At 40.6% G+C, this 17,950-nt stretch overlaps 2 protein-coding genes and 1 long non-coding RNA gene across 5 annotated transcripts in view; 2 read left to right on the top strand and 1 right to left on the bottom strand.

The window, feature by feature from the left end:
- LOC109964363 (rap1 GTPase-GDP dissociation stimulator 1) overlaps positions 1-4,665 on the top strand; it is a 29,489-nt gene extending 24,824 nt beyond the window's left edge. For both annotated transcript variants that reach the window (XM_020607626.1, XM_020607625.1), the window contains exon 14: positions 1,600-4,665. In XM_020607626.1, the coding sequence (XP_020463282.1) occupies positions 1,600-1,727 (128 nt within the window). In that variant the 3' untranslated portion in view covers positions 1,728-4,665. The remainder of the gene's footprint in view (positions 1-1,599) is intronic.
- A 255-nt stretch (positions 4,666-4,920) lies between these two features.
- The window catches only part of galm (galactose mutarotase), a 20,807-nt gene continuing 7,777 nt past the window's right edge, over positions 4,921-17,950 (top strand). Inside the window, exons 1-8 of one of the 2 annotated variants that reach the window (XM_020607603.1) lie at positions 4,921-5,067; positions 5,694-5,887; positions 6,902-7,056; positions 8,624-8,737; positions 9,076-9,168; positions 13,208-13,285; positions 15,964-16,118; positions 16,234-16,408. In XM_020607603.1, coding sequence (XP_020463259.1) covers positions 5,701-5,887; positions 6,902-7,056; positions 8,624-8,737; positions 9,076-9,168; positions 13,208-13,285; positions 15,964-16,118; positions 16,234-16,408 — 957 coding nt within the window. In that variant the 5' untranslated portion in view covers positions 4,921-5,067; positions 5,694-5,700. The remainder of the gene's footprint in view (positions 5,068-5,693; positions 5,888-6,901; positions 7,057-8,623; positions 8,738-9,075; positions 9,169-13,207; positions 13,286-15,963; positions 16,119-16,233; positions 16,409-17,950) is intronic. The other variant, XM_020607605.1, reaches the window with a different exon arrangement.
- Positions 14,261-16,078, bottom strand: LOC109964356 (uncharacterized). Its single transcript, XR_002275498.1, has 3 exons — positions 15,995-16,078; positions 15,061-15,195; positions 14,261-14,720 (listed from the first exon to the last, which is right to left on the bottom strand). It is a non-coding gene; the product is annotated as an uncharacterized LOC109964356 (long non-coding RNA).

Here is a 17,950-nt window from a genome sequence, read left to right as displayed (position 1 = left end):
TGAATGGCCCAGCCAGAGCCCTGACTTAAACCCAATTGAGCATCTCTGGAGAGACCTGAAAATGGCTGTCCACCAACGTTTACCATCCAACCTGACAGAACTGGAGAGGATCTGCAAGGAGGAATGGCACAGAATCCCCAAATGCAGGTGTGAAAAACGTTGCATCATTCCCAAAAAGACTCGTGACTGTATTAGCTCAAACGGGTGCTTCTACTAAATACTGAGCAAAGGGTCTGAATACTTATGACCATGTGATATTTCAGTTTTTCTTTTTTAATAAATCTGCAAAAATGTCAAAAATTCTGTGTTTTTCTGTCAATATGGGGTGCTGTGTGTACATTAATGAGGAAAAAAATGAACTTAAATGATTTTAGCATATGGCTGCAATATAACAAAGAGTGAAAAATTTAAGGAGGTCTGAATACTTTCTGTACCCACTGTATTATATACAGTAACAGGATAATAGAAAAGGAGTTCCACTGAAACAGTTGCAATAAAATTAGGAGGAGAGTGAGGGACCACCTTAACCATAACCATAGTGCCACAGAAAAAGTAATAAACTAAACGGGGTAATTGCCTCCTGTTCATTTTGTAAGAGGTGGGACAAATCCATTCTGAGGAGCATGATGGGATTACATAGGAGGCAGTGGTGACCAGGATGTGATGGAAATTTACAACACAAACCAAAAGGTGATAGGGTGCTACATGACACCTAGGATGTAGTTGGGGCTAGTGGTGCAATGGATAATGTGTCTGACTATAGATCAGAAAATTCTAGGTTTGACTCCTGGCTTGCTCAAATTTAACCACAACACTAAATCTTTGCTTCTCTTGGGGCGACTGTGGTTCAGTGGGTAGAGCGGTCTTCTCCCAACCGAAGGGTTGGAGGTTCAAATCACGGTGCCCACAGTCCACATGTGAAAAGGGTGCTTGGACACGACATTGAACCCCAAGTTGTCCCAGATGGTTAGAGCCATAGGTGTGAGTTAGCACGGCAGATGGCTGCCTCGGCTCTGTAACAAAAACAAAATTCCTTGTGTGTGTAACATACTTGGCCAAATACAGGTGGTTATACTTATTATTTGGTATGGGGTCTAGTGAGCTCCCAGAGAGAAGAAACAGCTGTTAACATCCATCAAAAGCCCAGGATTTTTGGGTTCACAGCTCATTTATATTGATGTTTTGTTAGAACTGACTGACTCTAAAATGAACCACTGGCATTAACCACAGGTTTCTAAATGGACATTTTACAGTGTGAACTCAATTCATAGAAGCCCGGGTGAAGCTGAGGAGGAACAAGCTGGCAGCAGTCACCATGATTTTCTTTAAATTTTAGCATATAAATAATAATGCTGTGAGCTTTATGCTAATATGTTGAAGCAATGGGTTAAATCACTGGTCTTGATTGCAAGTGTATGTATGTCTTGTATTGTGCTTTCAATAAGAAAGCATTCACAGTCCACTTGTACACAGCACTGCACGTATACATACATACTCAGATAATCATCCTGAATATGTCTTATCTGCAGCTTTTTACTTCAGCTACAAATAGTAAATTACACTTGTCTCTCCTCTTATTCCCATCCTTGTCTACTCTAGGTGTGATGAAGGAAGAGCTGAACTCTGTGAATATGAAGGAAAGTGTCAGGAAACTGACAGATCACAGCAGCAGCAAACTTGCCTCACAGGCCAGTTCCATACTGACCGTTCTCAGTGACGCCAGCTAAACCAGCGCACCGAAACAACAAAGGATCTCATCCGCTGGATGACTTTATCCAGCTTATTCAATGGTTTACTTTGATTCAAATGATCTTACTGCACACATTCTGCTAAATAGGGTTAAATTGGTTTCTAAAGATGTTACATGCTTTGTGGCACTAATTACTATTTAAAGACAAGCACAAATAAGACTCTACATCCCCACTAGCAGCCCCCAGAGGCTGCAATGTTCACAGATGGAATAAACAATATACTGTCAGATTTCCAGAAAGCCTAACAGAAGTAGGGCTGAATGTGTCATGTTTGGTGTGAGTGTTAGCCTAAAGGAAATGCCATAAGGTTCATTCAATCCAGAGCATGAATGTGCTCAATGTTTTCCATGGCTGTCTACCCAGACAGATTATGACACATCATATGCACACAGCTGACATTTTGCACTGAGGGTGGTATTAAAGGGAAGTTTGCAAAGTTTCCAAAATGGGAACGGTGTACAGGGAGTATGTTTGTAGGAAATATCCGATGGGCTGACAGCAGCTTCTTTAAACTCCACAGGCAGGAGTAAACTGCTTCTGCAGAGTTACATTTTACAAAACAAGTGACATACTTTATAACATTTCAGGACTGTGCAGAAAAATGATTTGACTTAAAACATTTTGATTAAATTTTAATTCATCCAGTTATAATTAAATTCACTGACTAAGATTGTTAATCTAAAACTGAATGTACAGTGCTTCAGGCTCACTTTGCAAATGAGTGGTGTACGACTTACTTTAATACTGAAGTACTTTTGACAGGCTGAAACCTGGTCGAGATGACCAAAAACATATTCTGTCTCCAGGATTTTGGCTACATAACCAGCTTATCAATCACCATCAAAGCACTTTAAATCAGACTATCCAGTCTGCCACTGCCATTCTGAATAGTGGAATCAAACAAAACTGTTAATAAAGTCACATTAACCAGCAATAAATCTGCAGGCCATGGCCCAGTGTTGTTGTAGAACCCCTTTGTTGTATTGGATATTGTGTCTCTCAAAGGGTCCTGAGCTCCTGCAGTATCAGCTGTACTGTACAGAAGCTGGGGGTGTCCACATGAATGTCTGTAGACTGTCTCTGTGCTAGCAGATGTGAATAAAATTTTAAACATGGTTTAATGTGGTTTAAGACAAGGTATAACAAAAACCTTAACCTAAAGGTGTTCTTAACATCTGCACATCAAATTGAAGTGTTGTGATCATGACATGTGTGATGGATGGCGGAGATGAAAAAGATGAGTATGTTTAAGAATTGCAATCATTCAGGTTACAGGACAATTCAAGATGGCTGTATGGAGAATTGTGTGAGGGATAAGAATACTGTTTGCTGGCCATGTAGCACTACAGCCATTAGAGTGGGAATTACTTGAACTGGATGATAGCTATTGGCTGACGTGATATGTCCAAAGTTGTCTCATTATTCAGGCACCATTTATGGCACAATGATAAACAACAAGAAGTGACATGAATAAAGACTTTATCACGCTATAATAACACCACGTGTAATTTGTTTTAATGGCGGCATTGAAATTTGTCAGCTCATTCAAACAGTCCCAAGCTGCTAGCTTTCTTAAACTCATTTCACTTTAAACATTTCATCTGTCACAGAAGCTAATTCACAGGGCCTACTGTATGTGTGAACCAGTCCAACTCACACCCCAAACCATGAAACATTGTAAAGGTTTTCTGATCTGACACCTTTATCAGCAGGACAACATTTCTGTTAGTGCTGGCTAAATCCAGAATACAAAAAGTAATGTCAGCTCCTCTGGGTTTAGGCACCAAATCAATGACTTTGTTAGTGGTGAAACATCAGCATTGGACTTGAAAAACCAACTTGCTGTCATAGACATGGTTTAAAGAAGCTGCTGTGGTTTTTGGAATTGGCTAAGATTACATGCAAATGGAATCGTACTCTATCTAACCTGCAGCTGTGTTCACATTATACTTGAAAGCCTCACTGTTGTGCTGCATGTGTGGGATTACTGAGAAGAGTGGGGGAGTCTGGGAGAGATACCTTGAAAAGAAGCAAACTGCAAATGCTTAGCATAAGGTTCTAAATGTTCTAACCTATCATGTTGTAACCTGCTGATGAAATGACCTCAGAGACCAGGCGGTTAGATCACTGCAGAGTCAGCCTCTGTTTTGGCCTCAATGTGATGATGACTTGTTACTGTATTCTATTGTATGCTACATTCAGAAGTTTAACTTCCAGTCTTGCTGTAGTGATACAGAAGTATGCTCAACAAACATTTGCAGTGATGTTGGGTGTGGTCAGAGGTGTAACACATCTGTACATTCTGGACAATCACATACTTTCTGTTTGTCTGATTTTAAGTTCCTCATATATTTAATTTGCATCTTCACACAAGCACAAGCAGCAGCAGCCTTTAGACACTGGTTGCACTCACAAATGTCAGTGCAGCTCAGGGTCAATGTCAACAAACACTGTAAGAACCGCTGGCAGTGCTGTATTACCACCAGGAATACACAGTGTTGGAGTATCTTTGCAAAAAACGATTTTTTTAAGGAATAATGTGAATACAACAGACTAGGAGGTGGGCTGCTAGAGAAGCACAATGTTTGGATGCCACGCATACTGTACGACATTAAGTGCAACCATTAAACATTTGTATATACAGTACACAATAATTCTGACACAATACCTGTACAACAGTAACCTAGGAAATTTAGTGTGAACTTGTAGTTGGGTAATCATAGGGAAAGGGTGACCATGGGTGTGCTATACAGTAAAGTGAATAGTCTTTCACTGAGCATTCTGTAAGGCAGCTGTTTTACCATTATGCTTCATGTTACATCTGTATTGACTTATCTTCTCTATACATACCTAAATATACATAACTGTATACATAACTAAATATCACTTAATATTTGTGAAGAAATCTGTTTCTTTTTCAGGGATGGCAATTCAATATTTTGAAAGCTTTGTTCTAGAGAGAGCAGAATAAAGTTATGCAATGTCATCTCTCAAATGGCTATCTATCTATCTATCTATCTATCTATCTATCTATCTATCTATCTATCTATCTATCTATCTATCTATCTATCTATCTTGTCAGCTGCCTACACGGCAGAACTTTTAACCTTTTCAGGGAGAAAGTTCTCTTATTTCTAAACGCACAGCCTGTCAAACCGTACTGAGGGACAGCGTGCTGCTGTCTGAAGACGTCATCCTTTCAGGAAGTCGGACGTAAACACGCCGAGGTCCAGAGTCTTATGACCTAATAAAGTGTGTTGAGGTGACAGACGACAAGCCTCGTCGTAGTTGCTGGTTGTACTGTAGAAAGGTTTAGGTAAGAAGGAGTAACATACTGTACTGTCAGCACACGTTTCTTATTTTACAGCTGTTTTGTGTCGGTGTGCATATAAGAAGCCCGCTGCACCTGAATAGTTCCATCATTAGTCTCCACTGAAACAGTGAGACTGGTTTTCAAACATTACAGCTTGTACATTATTCCTGCTCATATGTGTAAACGTACCTAGACTGTGTCCTCTGCAGAGCAAAGCCCACGGAGGTCTCACTAAGTTCCACTGTAGCCCACAGTAAGCTGGGTTATATGGTGAGGGCAGGACTCTGAAGCTGAAGGAGATGTGTTTGTTAAACCACGTTTATGGGGGTAACTGTGGTTTGGTGGGTGGAGCAGTCGTTTCCCAACCGGGGGTGTCAGAGGTTCGAATCTCGGTGCCTGCAGTCCACGTGTCGAAGTGTCCTTGGGCAAGACACAGACCCCAAGTTGCCCCCGATGGTTAGAGCCATCGGTGTGTTGGCGCCCCAGATGGCCGCCTTGGTTCTGTACCGGAAACAAAGTCCTTGTGTGTAACATACTTGGCCAAATAAAGGTGATTGTGATTTTTGTCAAAATGACAAAGGAACAGCATTTTAACCGTGATCTTCTGTGGTACCCTGTGTGGTTGGAAGGACCAAAATGACTGAGGTCAGCTGTCTGAAGTGGGGAGACTTGTCTGACCTGGGCAGCGTGGACATGTGGGTCCTCCAGTCCTCCCAGGTTCGGGTGGAGGTCCTCACCCTGGGTGCCATCATCAGGTCTGTGTGGACTAGAGGGAAAGATGGTCGTATGGAGGACATAACCCTGGGCTATGATGACCTGGAAGGTAGGTACTCTATATATACTCTGTATGCACATAGCACTAGAGTGCATTCAAATTTCAAATGAATGGGCAACATACAGGAGCAGTGGTTAGTGCTGTCGCCTCACAGCAAGAAGGTTCCAGGTTTGAGCCCGGGCTGACCTGGGGCCTTTCTGTGTGGAGTCTGCATGTTCTCCTGTGCCTGTGTGGGTTCTCTCCGGCTACTCCAGCTTCCTCCCACAGTCCAAAGATATGCAGCTTAGGTTGACTGGTGACTCTAAATAATTTGTAGCACTGTGTGTGTGTGTGTGTGTGTGTGTGGTTGGTTGCTTGTTTGCATGTCAGCCCTGTGATAGACTGGCGACCTGTTTGGGGTGGACCCCGCCTCTCGTCCAATGCCACCTAGGATTGGCTCCAGCCCCCCTTCGCGACCCTAGTCAGGATTAAGTGGTATAGATGATGGATGGATGAAATAGTTTGGTTGGCATGCTGGGCAGCGCTTAAACATGCTAAATAATTCTGACATACATAGTCTTTGTACTATACTGTACTACTTTACACTATATGAAGAAGCACACAGTATTAAACATCATTCAGGACTCCTCCTCATCTGTTCTCTCTAATACCATAAGGAAGGAGATAGAGAAGCACCAATCCCGAGAAAGCAAGTTGACAAATAGGCAGTCATCAGATTCATAGATGAACTCTGAGCCCCCCATCCCCACCCAGTTCCTGCCACCATGTAAGGATGTAAAGCACTTCAGAGAAGCGAGGACAATGTATCTATTTATTATTTATTTATTAACCATGTTTTAACATGTTTTTAATGTTAGGTCTTTCACCTGTTTTTACATATTTGTTCTTTCTTTTAGCTATAATTGATGGACGGTGAAATAGATTTCATAGATGGAAATGACAATAAAGGAACCTTGAATCTTGAAGTTGGGATATAGAGCCATACGAGACGACCTGAAGCTAATGTAAGGCTGCTATTACTGAACTGAAGGTACATTAGAATAATGTGTGCTGTGTTGCCAGGTTATGTTTCTGATAAGCGGTACCTGGGAGCTGTGGTGGGCCGTGTGGCTAACAGGATCGCACGAGGACGCTTCGTACTAGAGGGGAAACTGTACCAACTAGATATCAACAATGGACCTAATGCACTGCATGGAGGGCTGCGGGGCTTCAATAAAGTGAGACTAAGTGAATGTGTTTTATCAGTTCCAATGAGTTTGTAGAAAGCTTGAAACGATTCCTGTAAAACCTGAGTGGAATAGCACAGTTTGTTTTGTCGACGAGGGCTCGCCCAGCTCAGTAGGAGTCATCCTGCTGAGTTTAGGAACATGAATGTCGGTGAAAACATTTAGACGTACATTTCCATGCAAACAAAGAGTGTTAATAATTGCCAGTTATGGTCATTGTACATAGATTTCACAAATGCCTACTATAAATGACATCCTCAGCTGATGTCTGATGTCTGTTAGCAGCACATGGGTCAAAGAGATCAGACAAACTACATCAGTGAGTATTGTTTTGTTTTGAAAAGCAGCAGACTGTTCCTTCAGCCTGAGGGCTATACTGTATGTGTCAGCACGGGCTAATCAGAATTCAGTCACCTACCTCACCATCCAACACACACACAAAGACCCTACGCCTATTATATTATGAGGACAGTGACTGTGCATGTTTTTTCTCGTGACATCTGATTTAGATTAAGGCGTCTCGTGAGGCAAACAAACACACTTACACTGACTGAACTGATTGAATGTGCATGTTCAGTGTCCCCATCAGTACCTGGCAGCATGACATCGCCCCGACTAATAATAGATTTCTGAGGCCAAAAGTAATATTGATATTTAAGAGCTTGTAAAATCAAGCTGATGAACACATAACAAAGAAATGTCTGTAACAAGGTCCCATAACAAAACTTCTCAAAGATAAGTATCAAGTATAAATATACTTCAACGGAAATCAAAATAGTATAAGTTATAAACAACAACACAATTAAGTGACATGAACAGTAAGGACTTATTGTTAACATTATGGGTGCATTCACTTCCAGCAAATAAGACAACTAGGAAATTTCTTTCAGAGACGGTTTAACATATTATAATGTAACCATTCCTCCTTGTACACAGTGGCTGTGACAAGATCTCAGCCCCCTGTCCGTCCATAAAGACATTTTAAAGGTTTGTCGTTTCCCTAAATTGACTGCTAATAGAACATAACGCAGTCTTTATGTTACTGTTCCTCCGCTCCAGCTCAGCAAGGAAACACTGTCCTGACAAAAAGAAAGAGGCTGGGAGTGTGGAAGATGATGAAATCTCACATTTATCCAGATATCCAAGTTGCCTTCTCATTCACTGTTTTTCTTCTATTTTCTACACTGTTTGCCTTCTCATTCACTGTTTTTCTTCTGTTACTTTCTACACTGTTTTAAGACATCCAAATTCTAAAATAACACATGGAATTATGCAGTAAGTAAAAAAGTCTTAAAGCAAAATAGAGTATTTTTCATATCTGAGAGAAGCGCTGTTTTCCTAGATGATATCTTTGCAGACTGTTGGCAGCTTCATGAGGTAGTCACCTGGAATGATTTTCAATTATTAGGTGTGGCTTGTATGTATGCGCTCAGTTAATATAGACAGGTGTTCATCCACCATCACTTCACAGTCAGTCATTTAGTTAGCTCCACCTTATAATGCTCTATAATGCCAAAGACTTAATGCTGTATTGGTATGTGTCTGTTTGTCCCTTCAGATTCTCTGGTGTGCTACACCAGTGGAAGGTGGTGTACAGCTGAGTCTTACCAGTCCAGATGGAGACCAGGGTTATCCTGGAGAGGTTCGGGTCTCTGTCACCTACACCCTACAGGTAAACACAGCTGGTTCATAGCTTCACAGCTCTGTAGCATCCTAAACATTTTTCTGTTTATCGTCTGAAGTTTGCTTTTGCCTGAAGAGCTTTGGCTTATGAATGATTCGGGTTAATGTTCAGTTGAGAATCCAAACAACCTTTGGAAAAAGTACTGTTGAGTTATTACAGCATTTGTCACAAACAAAGAAAGAAACTTGTGTTTTACATTGCAAAATTCCACACTTACTTACATGTCAGTTGTGTAGAAAACAAACATTTCCACTGTTTTACAACACAGATATTTATAAATGTTGCATGTATGCCTTGTAGATGTGAGTTAAACATTGTGTGTTCAGGGGGAAACACTAACTGCTGAATACAAAGCCCGGTCTACCAAAACCACCCCCATCAGCCTCACTAACCACTCCTACTTCAACCTGGCTGGACAGGTAAGGGCACGTGATCATCCAGCAGTGATGTGTTTTTTTTTGGAAGGGTGGAAGAGACCCAGGAAGACGGAAGAATGTGAAAGAGAGCCTCTGTTTAGGTTCATTGTTAATGATGATCACTTTTAATGTAGAATGAAGGAGCTTTAAGCTGGAGAGAAGAAATCCTCACATAGGAGGGGGGGCAAACAGGGTCAGTTAAAGTATAGGAGTTAGTTCTGGCTTGATAAATGAAGACCCAGGCATGTGGGTGATTTCTACTCATGATAATTAAAATCTAAGTTGTCATTATTATGACTTAATCCATAAGATATTAAAACCAACCAACTATGAATTCACTTCATCTGGTCACTTGTGCACATCATTTAAACAGTTTCTCACTGTTTTTAACAAATCACATTCATACCAATGATTATGTACAGTCTGCTGAACAGTCTGACTCGCAGAACAACCAGGCATTAGTTCATTACAGATGTCATTACATGAAAATTGGTGAGCTAGTGGTCTTTGGTATCTGCCAGGCATATTTCTGTGCGGCTCTGTGCAGAGACTTTTTTGCGACATGGTCTGAATTGTTGAGTTCCTCTCAGGTGAATCTCGACTTTCACTGGTGAAGAGATATATGTGAAACGTTAGATCAACCAGTGATACCGTAACATAGCTCAGGTGCATTTCATAGCTGGCAAGCATATATAGACAGAGCACAACACAGTGTTAGGATTTCTGACAATGGAAACACAAGAAAATAACAGCGTCAACTGTCAGGAAGAAGAAGAGGAGGAAGGCTGTGTGGTGGAAGGGTAGGGAGGCATTGCAATGGCAGAGGCTGGTCGAAGGCCGCTGAGTGTCGGGAGAACACTGTTCTGTCTAGGAGGTGCTTCCTGTGGTGATATGTGGGGTGGCTGTGGCTCACGAGGTAGAGCAGTCGTCTCCTGACCAGCAAGTTGGTGGTTCGACTCCTGGTCTCCCTGCATGCCTAAGTGTCCCTGAGCAAGACACTGAACTCCGAATTGCTCCCGGTGGCTTGACTAGCGCCGTTGTGTGGCAGCCTGTCGTCATCGGTGTGTGAATGTTGTGTGTGAATGGTGTATGATCTCCTGTAAAGTGCTTTGGCCAGTGCCACTGTGGAAAAATGCACTATATAAATTCAGTCCATTTACCATATTTCCTTTGCGCTCTACGGTGCTGTAAAACACTTTTCTCTGTCACAATAACAGTAAAAGGGTAAATGTGGATCTGTCTGATCTTGCTCAATGAATCTCCCACATAGAATAATGTGAAACATTGTACTGTTGAGACTGATACATGCCAAACAGAACAAGTGCAGCCTTGTGTATTTCCACTGTCATCCAAACCTGAGCCATGACATCAGAGAATCCTTCATACTGACAACATGACTAAGCATTCTGACTGCAGTGTTCCTAAACGATGACACGAGGACTTGTCATTCTGATGGCACTGACATAAATATTCCCTTTGGAGAGATCAACCAAGGATTTTGATGCAAGTGCCATGCTTTTTCAGGTAATCCACTGTGTGGTGCTGTTTGTACAAACTAGGTTGATTTGAGAAATGTACCGAAGCAACTGAGAACAACTGTACAACATAAAAGTGTTGTTCTGTTACATGAGGCCATATGCATGCATTATGATGAGCACACGTAGTTTGTTATCAGACAACCTCTGCAGCTGTTAGTTTTGTTAGTTTGACAACTTCATTTACATTCAACTCATAAAATGTTCAAAGTTCTTTTTTAATAACTTTACTAGCCCTGCAAAAGAAGTTCATAGTGAAACCAGTATCTATCAGACCTTCATGAGGCTGCTGAAGTACAGTATTGTTTTCAACCTCTTCTGCAAGACCTCATTCTCCTAGACATCTGTCTGACTTGTGAGCAGTATTTAATATGACAGTCCTCATGTATACATACAAAAAATAAAAGTTAAATGTCCGTTCGACTTTTATGAGGTGCAGGGGAACCAGGCTAAGTTTACATTGGCAGCTTCTAGAAAGCTAAATTACAGATGCATTGTTCTGAAGTGACTGACTGGTCTTAGAGTCCAGGGTGAATCCTTTCTGACGTTCTGTGGGCTTGTGCACACTGGGTGCTTTGCATTACTTTAAAATGTCTTCTCATTCCCCTCCCTTGCATCTTATCCTCACGTCTTAATCCTTCTCATGTACTGTAAGATACAAGGAAAAAATGCAAAGACAGAGGACGCGAGTAAACGTGGTTTTAGAGACATCAAACCTTTTCTTTGGGCCATCATCTGAAGCGACGTCGAGCTGGCTCAGCTGTCAGTCTGGAGTTGGTATTTGTGCAGATAATATGAATAGAATAGTCCAAACAATAGCAGCTACTACCAGTGGAGCAGTGTAGTGATGTCAACCAACGTGATAAAAGTGTATCTCTACATTTCCCCTTAAACAGTTTGACAAGCATCTGCATCTTCATTAAATCTCTGTATTTAGACTGAACAGATTTTCAGAGCACAGTCTGTAAAGTTATTGCTCAGACACTGAAAGCACATAAACCAATAAGGCTTTATTTTCTTTTATTATTTGTATCTGCATTGATTTATTTTCTTTTTGTAAAGTCATGATCTAATTATCCAGGTTATGGAGAGGATGCCCCTTAATCTGAAGACATGATTTACTAGCCAATATGCTTTAGTGAAATTATGTCAGTATCTCATGTCTTAATATTCTTTCTCCCTGGTGCGTAGGGATTACAGCCTTGTAGAAACTGGCATTTAAATCAAATGCTTTTATTGCTGAGATACAACAGACGCTTCCTTTCTATAAGGTTCTTCATGGTACAGGTAAAAAGGGAAATGCCAGAGATGAACTTCCCTTATTAATCAGACCTGTGGTTTCATTTCAGTTACAGTATGTTGTGAATTACATCAAATAAACTCATGATTTCCTGTCCCAAGCTTTTGTTTTGGTGCACCTCTGTTCCCGACCTCTTTGTGGACACAAATAATTGTATTCACAGTTAAATACCGTAACTTGAACAGAAATTTAAAGGATAAAGCCAGCCATTTTCAATATTAATAATATTTTCAGCAGCAGTATTTTCTCCATACAGAGACTAAAACCGACAATGAATTGCCTCTACTCATGGCAAACGTCTGTCAGCTGTCAGTCCTGGATGAGCTTGTTCATCTGTGCCACAGACCTTCATTGTTGTTCAAAAAGGATTAAAAACACCAGGGAAACACCGCTGCACTGGGTGACACATTTGGTAATCAAACAGCAGACCTGACTATGTTGCCCCAAAGTCTCTGAGCATCCAGAATTTCCTGAATTCAGCACAAGATAGAGTCAGCTGCGCATGTGCAAGAGTTTGTGCAAGCTCTCAGCTTTGTTTACCTTCTGCTAGCTCCTCAAGCTCATGAATATCCATATTACATTTTCAGAAGTTATATTTATAACACTTATATCCTAAAACATGGTTTAGGATATAAGTGTTGAATTGAAAAATAGATGTATGAATTGATACGTGTGTGTGTGTGTCTTATTATGGTTGTGTGGCTCAGGAGGTAGAGCGGGTCGTTTCCTAACCGGAGGATTAGCGGTTCGATTCCCGGCTTGTCCGGTCAACATGTCGCGGTGTCCTTGAGCAAGACACTGAACCCCCAGTTGCTCCCAGTGATGTCACCGGGGTGTGAATTTGGGAGTGCAAATGGGTGAATAGTGTGAAAGCGCTTTGAGTGTGCTGTAAAAGCATAGAAAGGCGCTATACAAGTATAAGACCATTGGACAAATTTTATTTTTATCCCATCATCGTGAGGACATGTCTGTACAGTGGGAACATTTTGGCTGATCGTCACAACTTCAACGCGCTGTTTGAGGGTTAAGTCTTGATAGATAGATTAATTACATTATTGATCCCCAAAAGGAAATTGGTTTTAGGGTTAAGGGCAGAATTACTGTAGGCTTTCTGTAAAGTAAGGATAAGGCTTTGGATTAGACATTGAATTGTTATAGTTAGGGTTCTGGGCTATAGGGAATGCACTATGTCATTGTGTGTCTGCAGGCTGCAACAGATATCTATGACCATGAAGTGTCCATCAGTGCTCAGTCCTATCTGCCTGTGGATGAGACATCGATTCCTACAGTGTCCATCAGTGCTCAGTCCTATCTGCCCGTGGATGAGACATCAATTCCTACAGGTAAGGCAAGGCAACTTTATTTATATAGCACATTTTCATACACGCTTCAAAGTGCTTACCACAATGCACATAATACATACAGATAAATAAAACTTTAGAATGCAAGTTAGGTTAAAACATTAAATGAAAATTAAAAGCAACAATTAAATGACAGCACAAAGTTGCAACATGCAGATGTACTCTTAGGATAGCTATGGCAAACTGTGGATTGTCACTGTTCTCAGTACACTTTGTATCCCTTTACTTTAGTCTTCTCAAGACTAACCTCTGAGTATGGCAGTAAAATATTTACATCACACAATCTCTTGCAACAAAGAGCGACAGATCCCAGCAATAGTGAATTATTTAAGCTGATTATAAAGCTTATCAAAATATGTCTATGCAGCGGTGGAGGAAGTATTCAGATTTTTTTCTTAAGTAAAAGTAGCAATACCACAGTGTAAAATGACTCTGTTACAAGTGTTGCATTTGAAATGTAACTGAAGTAAAAACACAAAATATACTTAAAGTGCCAAAAGTAAAAGTACTCATCATGCAAAATGGCACATTTTACATTGATGTACATCATGTTATTCAATTAGAATTATTGATTTATTATTATGTACATGCCATTTAATGTTATAGCCGCTAAAGGTGGAGCTAATATTAACTACCTTTTATGCATGCGATGTCCGTGACTGCTGGTAGCTGGTGAGTTTTACACTGACGATCAATAAATCTTGTGATTTTTCTATATTTTATTTTATAACCTCCTTCTGAAAAGTAACTAGTATCTAAAAGTTACCAAATAAATGTAGCGAGTACAAAGTACAATATTTTTCTCTAAAAAGTAGTGAAGTCAAAGTATGAAGTAGCAGAAAATGGAAACACTCAAGTAAAGTACAGATACCTCAAAGTTGCACTTAAGTACAGTACTTGAGTAAATGTGCTTAGTTACTTTCCACCTCTGCGTCTGTGAATGTGATCAACTGGCACAGCAGAAGCACCATGTCAACATCAACATCAGAAGCCACAGCAGCTGTTTGATGCATTCTTATGAATGTGATGAAGCGTGCGCACAATGATGTCTGTAGATAATGGTATCACTAAAATTAGATCATTTCTAACTGATAACAAAGTTAATGTTTTTTTTATGGAAATGTTAAATTGCAATGTCATTATGTTGTAATTACACTGTGCAGCTTTAGTAGCCATACTGAGTTTCTAAAGGCAAAGCAGAAAAAGTAAAGATACTGTATAAATGCACACTTTTTGCTCAGCTCTAGGGCTTAAGACTCACGCCATATAACCACAGCATATCCAGCTTGTTTCCAGATGGCACCTTTGTCCAAGCTTATCTCTCTTTCTCTCCCCCTGTGTCTTCTGTCTGTATATATCCTGCAAGTAGTCATTAAAAAGGATAGGTGTTATGCAAGTCTTTATCATCTTCCACATAAATTAATAGAGTTATATTTTGGAGTCACATCAGTCAGTAAGTCAACACACAGCCACCACCTTCTACAGGATATGTTTTATCAGAATGTCTTAATACCAAATCAGGAAGCCTTGAGGTTTACTTCATCAGATATTGCCTGGACTTAAAAAACAGCTTCTGCTTGTACAATAGCTGGTAACCAGGTTTACAGCAGCAACTTCATTACTGACATGTGCACACTTAGCTGTTTTAAAACAATCTTTTTTATAGACAGTATGTTTCCTCTGTTTTTCCATCACTTACCTTAGTTTTTCCTGCAGAAATCTCTTGTCTTTAAACTGCACAGCAGCGTGTTCTTTACCCAGGAGTGTCGCTGTGCTGTAGTCGGGCTCTGCCTCTGTGTCAACATCTCTGTTTCCACAGGTCGGGCCCTGTTGTCTGTGGTGCAGTTTTAGATAACAGTTTAGTTTAGCACTCATTTGCTTTGTGTGACTGTTGAATCTATTTTCAGTGTTTACTTTGTACTGTATGAACTTTAATTATTGTATATGTTTGCCATCAGGTCGTGCTTGGTGTGGGAGTGTGTTTCTTTATGCCCTGTCAGACAAACATGCTCATTACTCTGCAATTAGCTGTGGTTTTCCCTGGAGACACAGGGGCTAATGACTGTAATGACTGGGTATTTATATCACAGAAACTGTGTTACACTGGAGATCCACCCCAAGGGCTGATTTAGAGGGCAAAATGGAATCGGTTCTGTGACATGCACGGATACAATAAGTGTGCTGTACTCAAAACCTGACTATCTAATCCAGCCTATTTTCCCAGCCTGTGCCTTCTGTCTGTTAAAACCTGAACAAGGCATTATAAATCTGACTGCACTGGCTTGCTGTTCATGTGTGTTCATGCAAAACAATGATGTGAGAGGCTCAGTGAGTGCCATGAGTTAAGAAGACATCTTTCATTTACCTCTAACTTTTAAAGCGATTGATCACATAGAATGTCACTATCCCTGAATACACAGCAGGCCTTTTATTATTATTAATGTGGATCTGTGTTGATCTTGTCAGTAATTATAATTCCATGCTTTTAGTCTGAATGCCACATGTATGAAGGTTTCTCTTAATCTATTGGCTCTGTCTATCAATCAGTGGACATTTTTTGACTATATGGCCCTTGACCTTCAATCAGAAACCTAATCTATTCACAGGAGAGATCAGAGCAGTGGAAGGCTCACCCTTTGACCTCAGAAAGCCTGTTCTGATTGGCCCTCGGTTGAAGGAATTTCCAGGTCCAGGGTTTGACCACAACTTCTGTCTTTCGTTGCCCGGAGACACATGCACAGAGAGACATGCTGCTAGGTTTGTGGCATTTTTTTTTACAAATACACTTGTACACACTACACACAGACTCCTAACACAGACACACACTTGTTTTTATTAAAGTCTCATGGAAGAACATCTTTCCTCACCTTAGAGTATGTCACCCAGCCAGTGGGCATGTCCTGGAGGTTTCTACTAGCCAACCAGGAATCCAGTTCTACACTGCAAACTTCCTGGATGGCTCTATTAAAGGAAAGGGTGGAGCTAGGTATGGGAAACACAGCTCCTTTTGCCTGGAGACACAGAATTGGCCTAATGCTGTCAACCAGGTATGATGATAACAAGGTTGTTTTATGTGACCTCTTATGAAAATGCAGCTATTGCAAATTTTTTTGCAAATGTAAATACATTTATGAACTAATTATGCACTAGGAGTATTAGTAAACAGTTCATTGGCCATTAGTGAAGTCTTTAGTTATAGCTTTATAAAAGCTGCCTTATTAGAAAGCAGTACCAGAGGTTCTTGCCTGTGTGTGAACAGGTGTTTTGGTTAAGTCATAAAAGTGGAAAGAAAACGATGAGATCGGTGCCTTGGTTCTCACACAAGGTAAATTGTCTGGTAGTATGATTTCTGAACTTTAAAGTATTTTCTGAAGAATATGGAAGATATGATTGAAAGGTCTAGAATAAGTATATATATGTAAATGAACCTTTATTAAAAATATTTTGGTGAATAAAGAGTATGTTCTGCAGTGAGGTCAAAAATGAATCATCATATCTGTAGAATTGACCATCTTGTAACACAGTGTCAAATCTATTAAACCCAGCAGCCAAAGCAGTCAGAAATCATATCCTAGAGATTTGCAACTGTACTATTAATATGTTTTTATTACTGAATGGAAGATGAAACATATTTGGAAATAGAAGCATCCAAAGATATAAAGTGTTGTACACATTGTAAAGCTCTCACAGCATTTGTGATTCTAGGGTAGACAGTATAAATAAAACTGACTTGACAATCAAAAATTCTCCTTTAGCCTCCAAGCCAGAGAGTGTGAGACAGAGATTTAGAAGGGCACCTTTTTGTGAAATCCACCCCCTTCGCTGGTCTCATGAATATTAAGTAGCCACATGCATTTGTTTTTATGACCCCCAAGCCCATTGTACTTCTGGAGACATGTTAGTTTTTGCCCCACACCCCTTCCTCCTTCCTCTGAGCTGGAGCACCCAGGTTCGTCGTTGCCATTTGCAGTGTTATTTGTTTTCTGTCCCCCTCCAATCAGCGGTCAAACAGCTGTCACCAAGGTGGATGCCTAATAATTTTTCCTATTCACCACATGACCATTAGGATGACCACCGCCTGGAGCACCAGCTGGAGGATCGAGCTGCGTGTAACTTGGCCCTTTACAGAGAAAAAGAGCCTGTGACCATTGGTGCAAAGGTTGTTCTAAACTATTTAATTTACTGGTTTAATATTGATTACATTTTTATTTAATTATAGAAATGAGCTTTTATTCAAATCTTAAATTGTTTAGTTACAGAAATTTTAATTCATTTTTTCCTTTATGCTAATCCAAACTTTGGGGAGAAACAGTGGAAACCCTAAGGTCGTGTTCAGACTGAGTTTCAAAGGTGTGGAAAAAATGCAGCCGTCTAAATTCATTTCTTTGGGGGACTGCATTCCCCGCAGCCAGCGCCAGCACTGCAGGGGGCTCCAGCAAAATGACGCAACCTCATGCGGCGTAAAAGTTGGATCTGGCTTCAGCTTTCACCACTCCAGGTGGTGACATCATCAAAGGCACTGTGGTGTAGGGTACAGTCCGTCTTACCATGCTAACTCTGAGAGACGAGGCAGTCCAAGTAACTTCAAA

This window comes from Monopterus albus, unplaced genomic scaffold (assembly GCF_001952655.1).
Source record: "Monopterus albus unplaced genomic scaffold, M_albus_1.0 scaffold87.1, whole genome shotgun sequence".
Taxonomy (NCBI): domain Eukaryota; kingdom Metazoa; phylum Chordata; class Actinopteri; order Synbranchiformes; family Synbranchidae; genus Monopterus; species Monopterus albus.
This window is presented reverse-complemented; position numbering and strand designations above follow the sequence as displayed.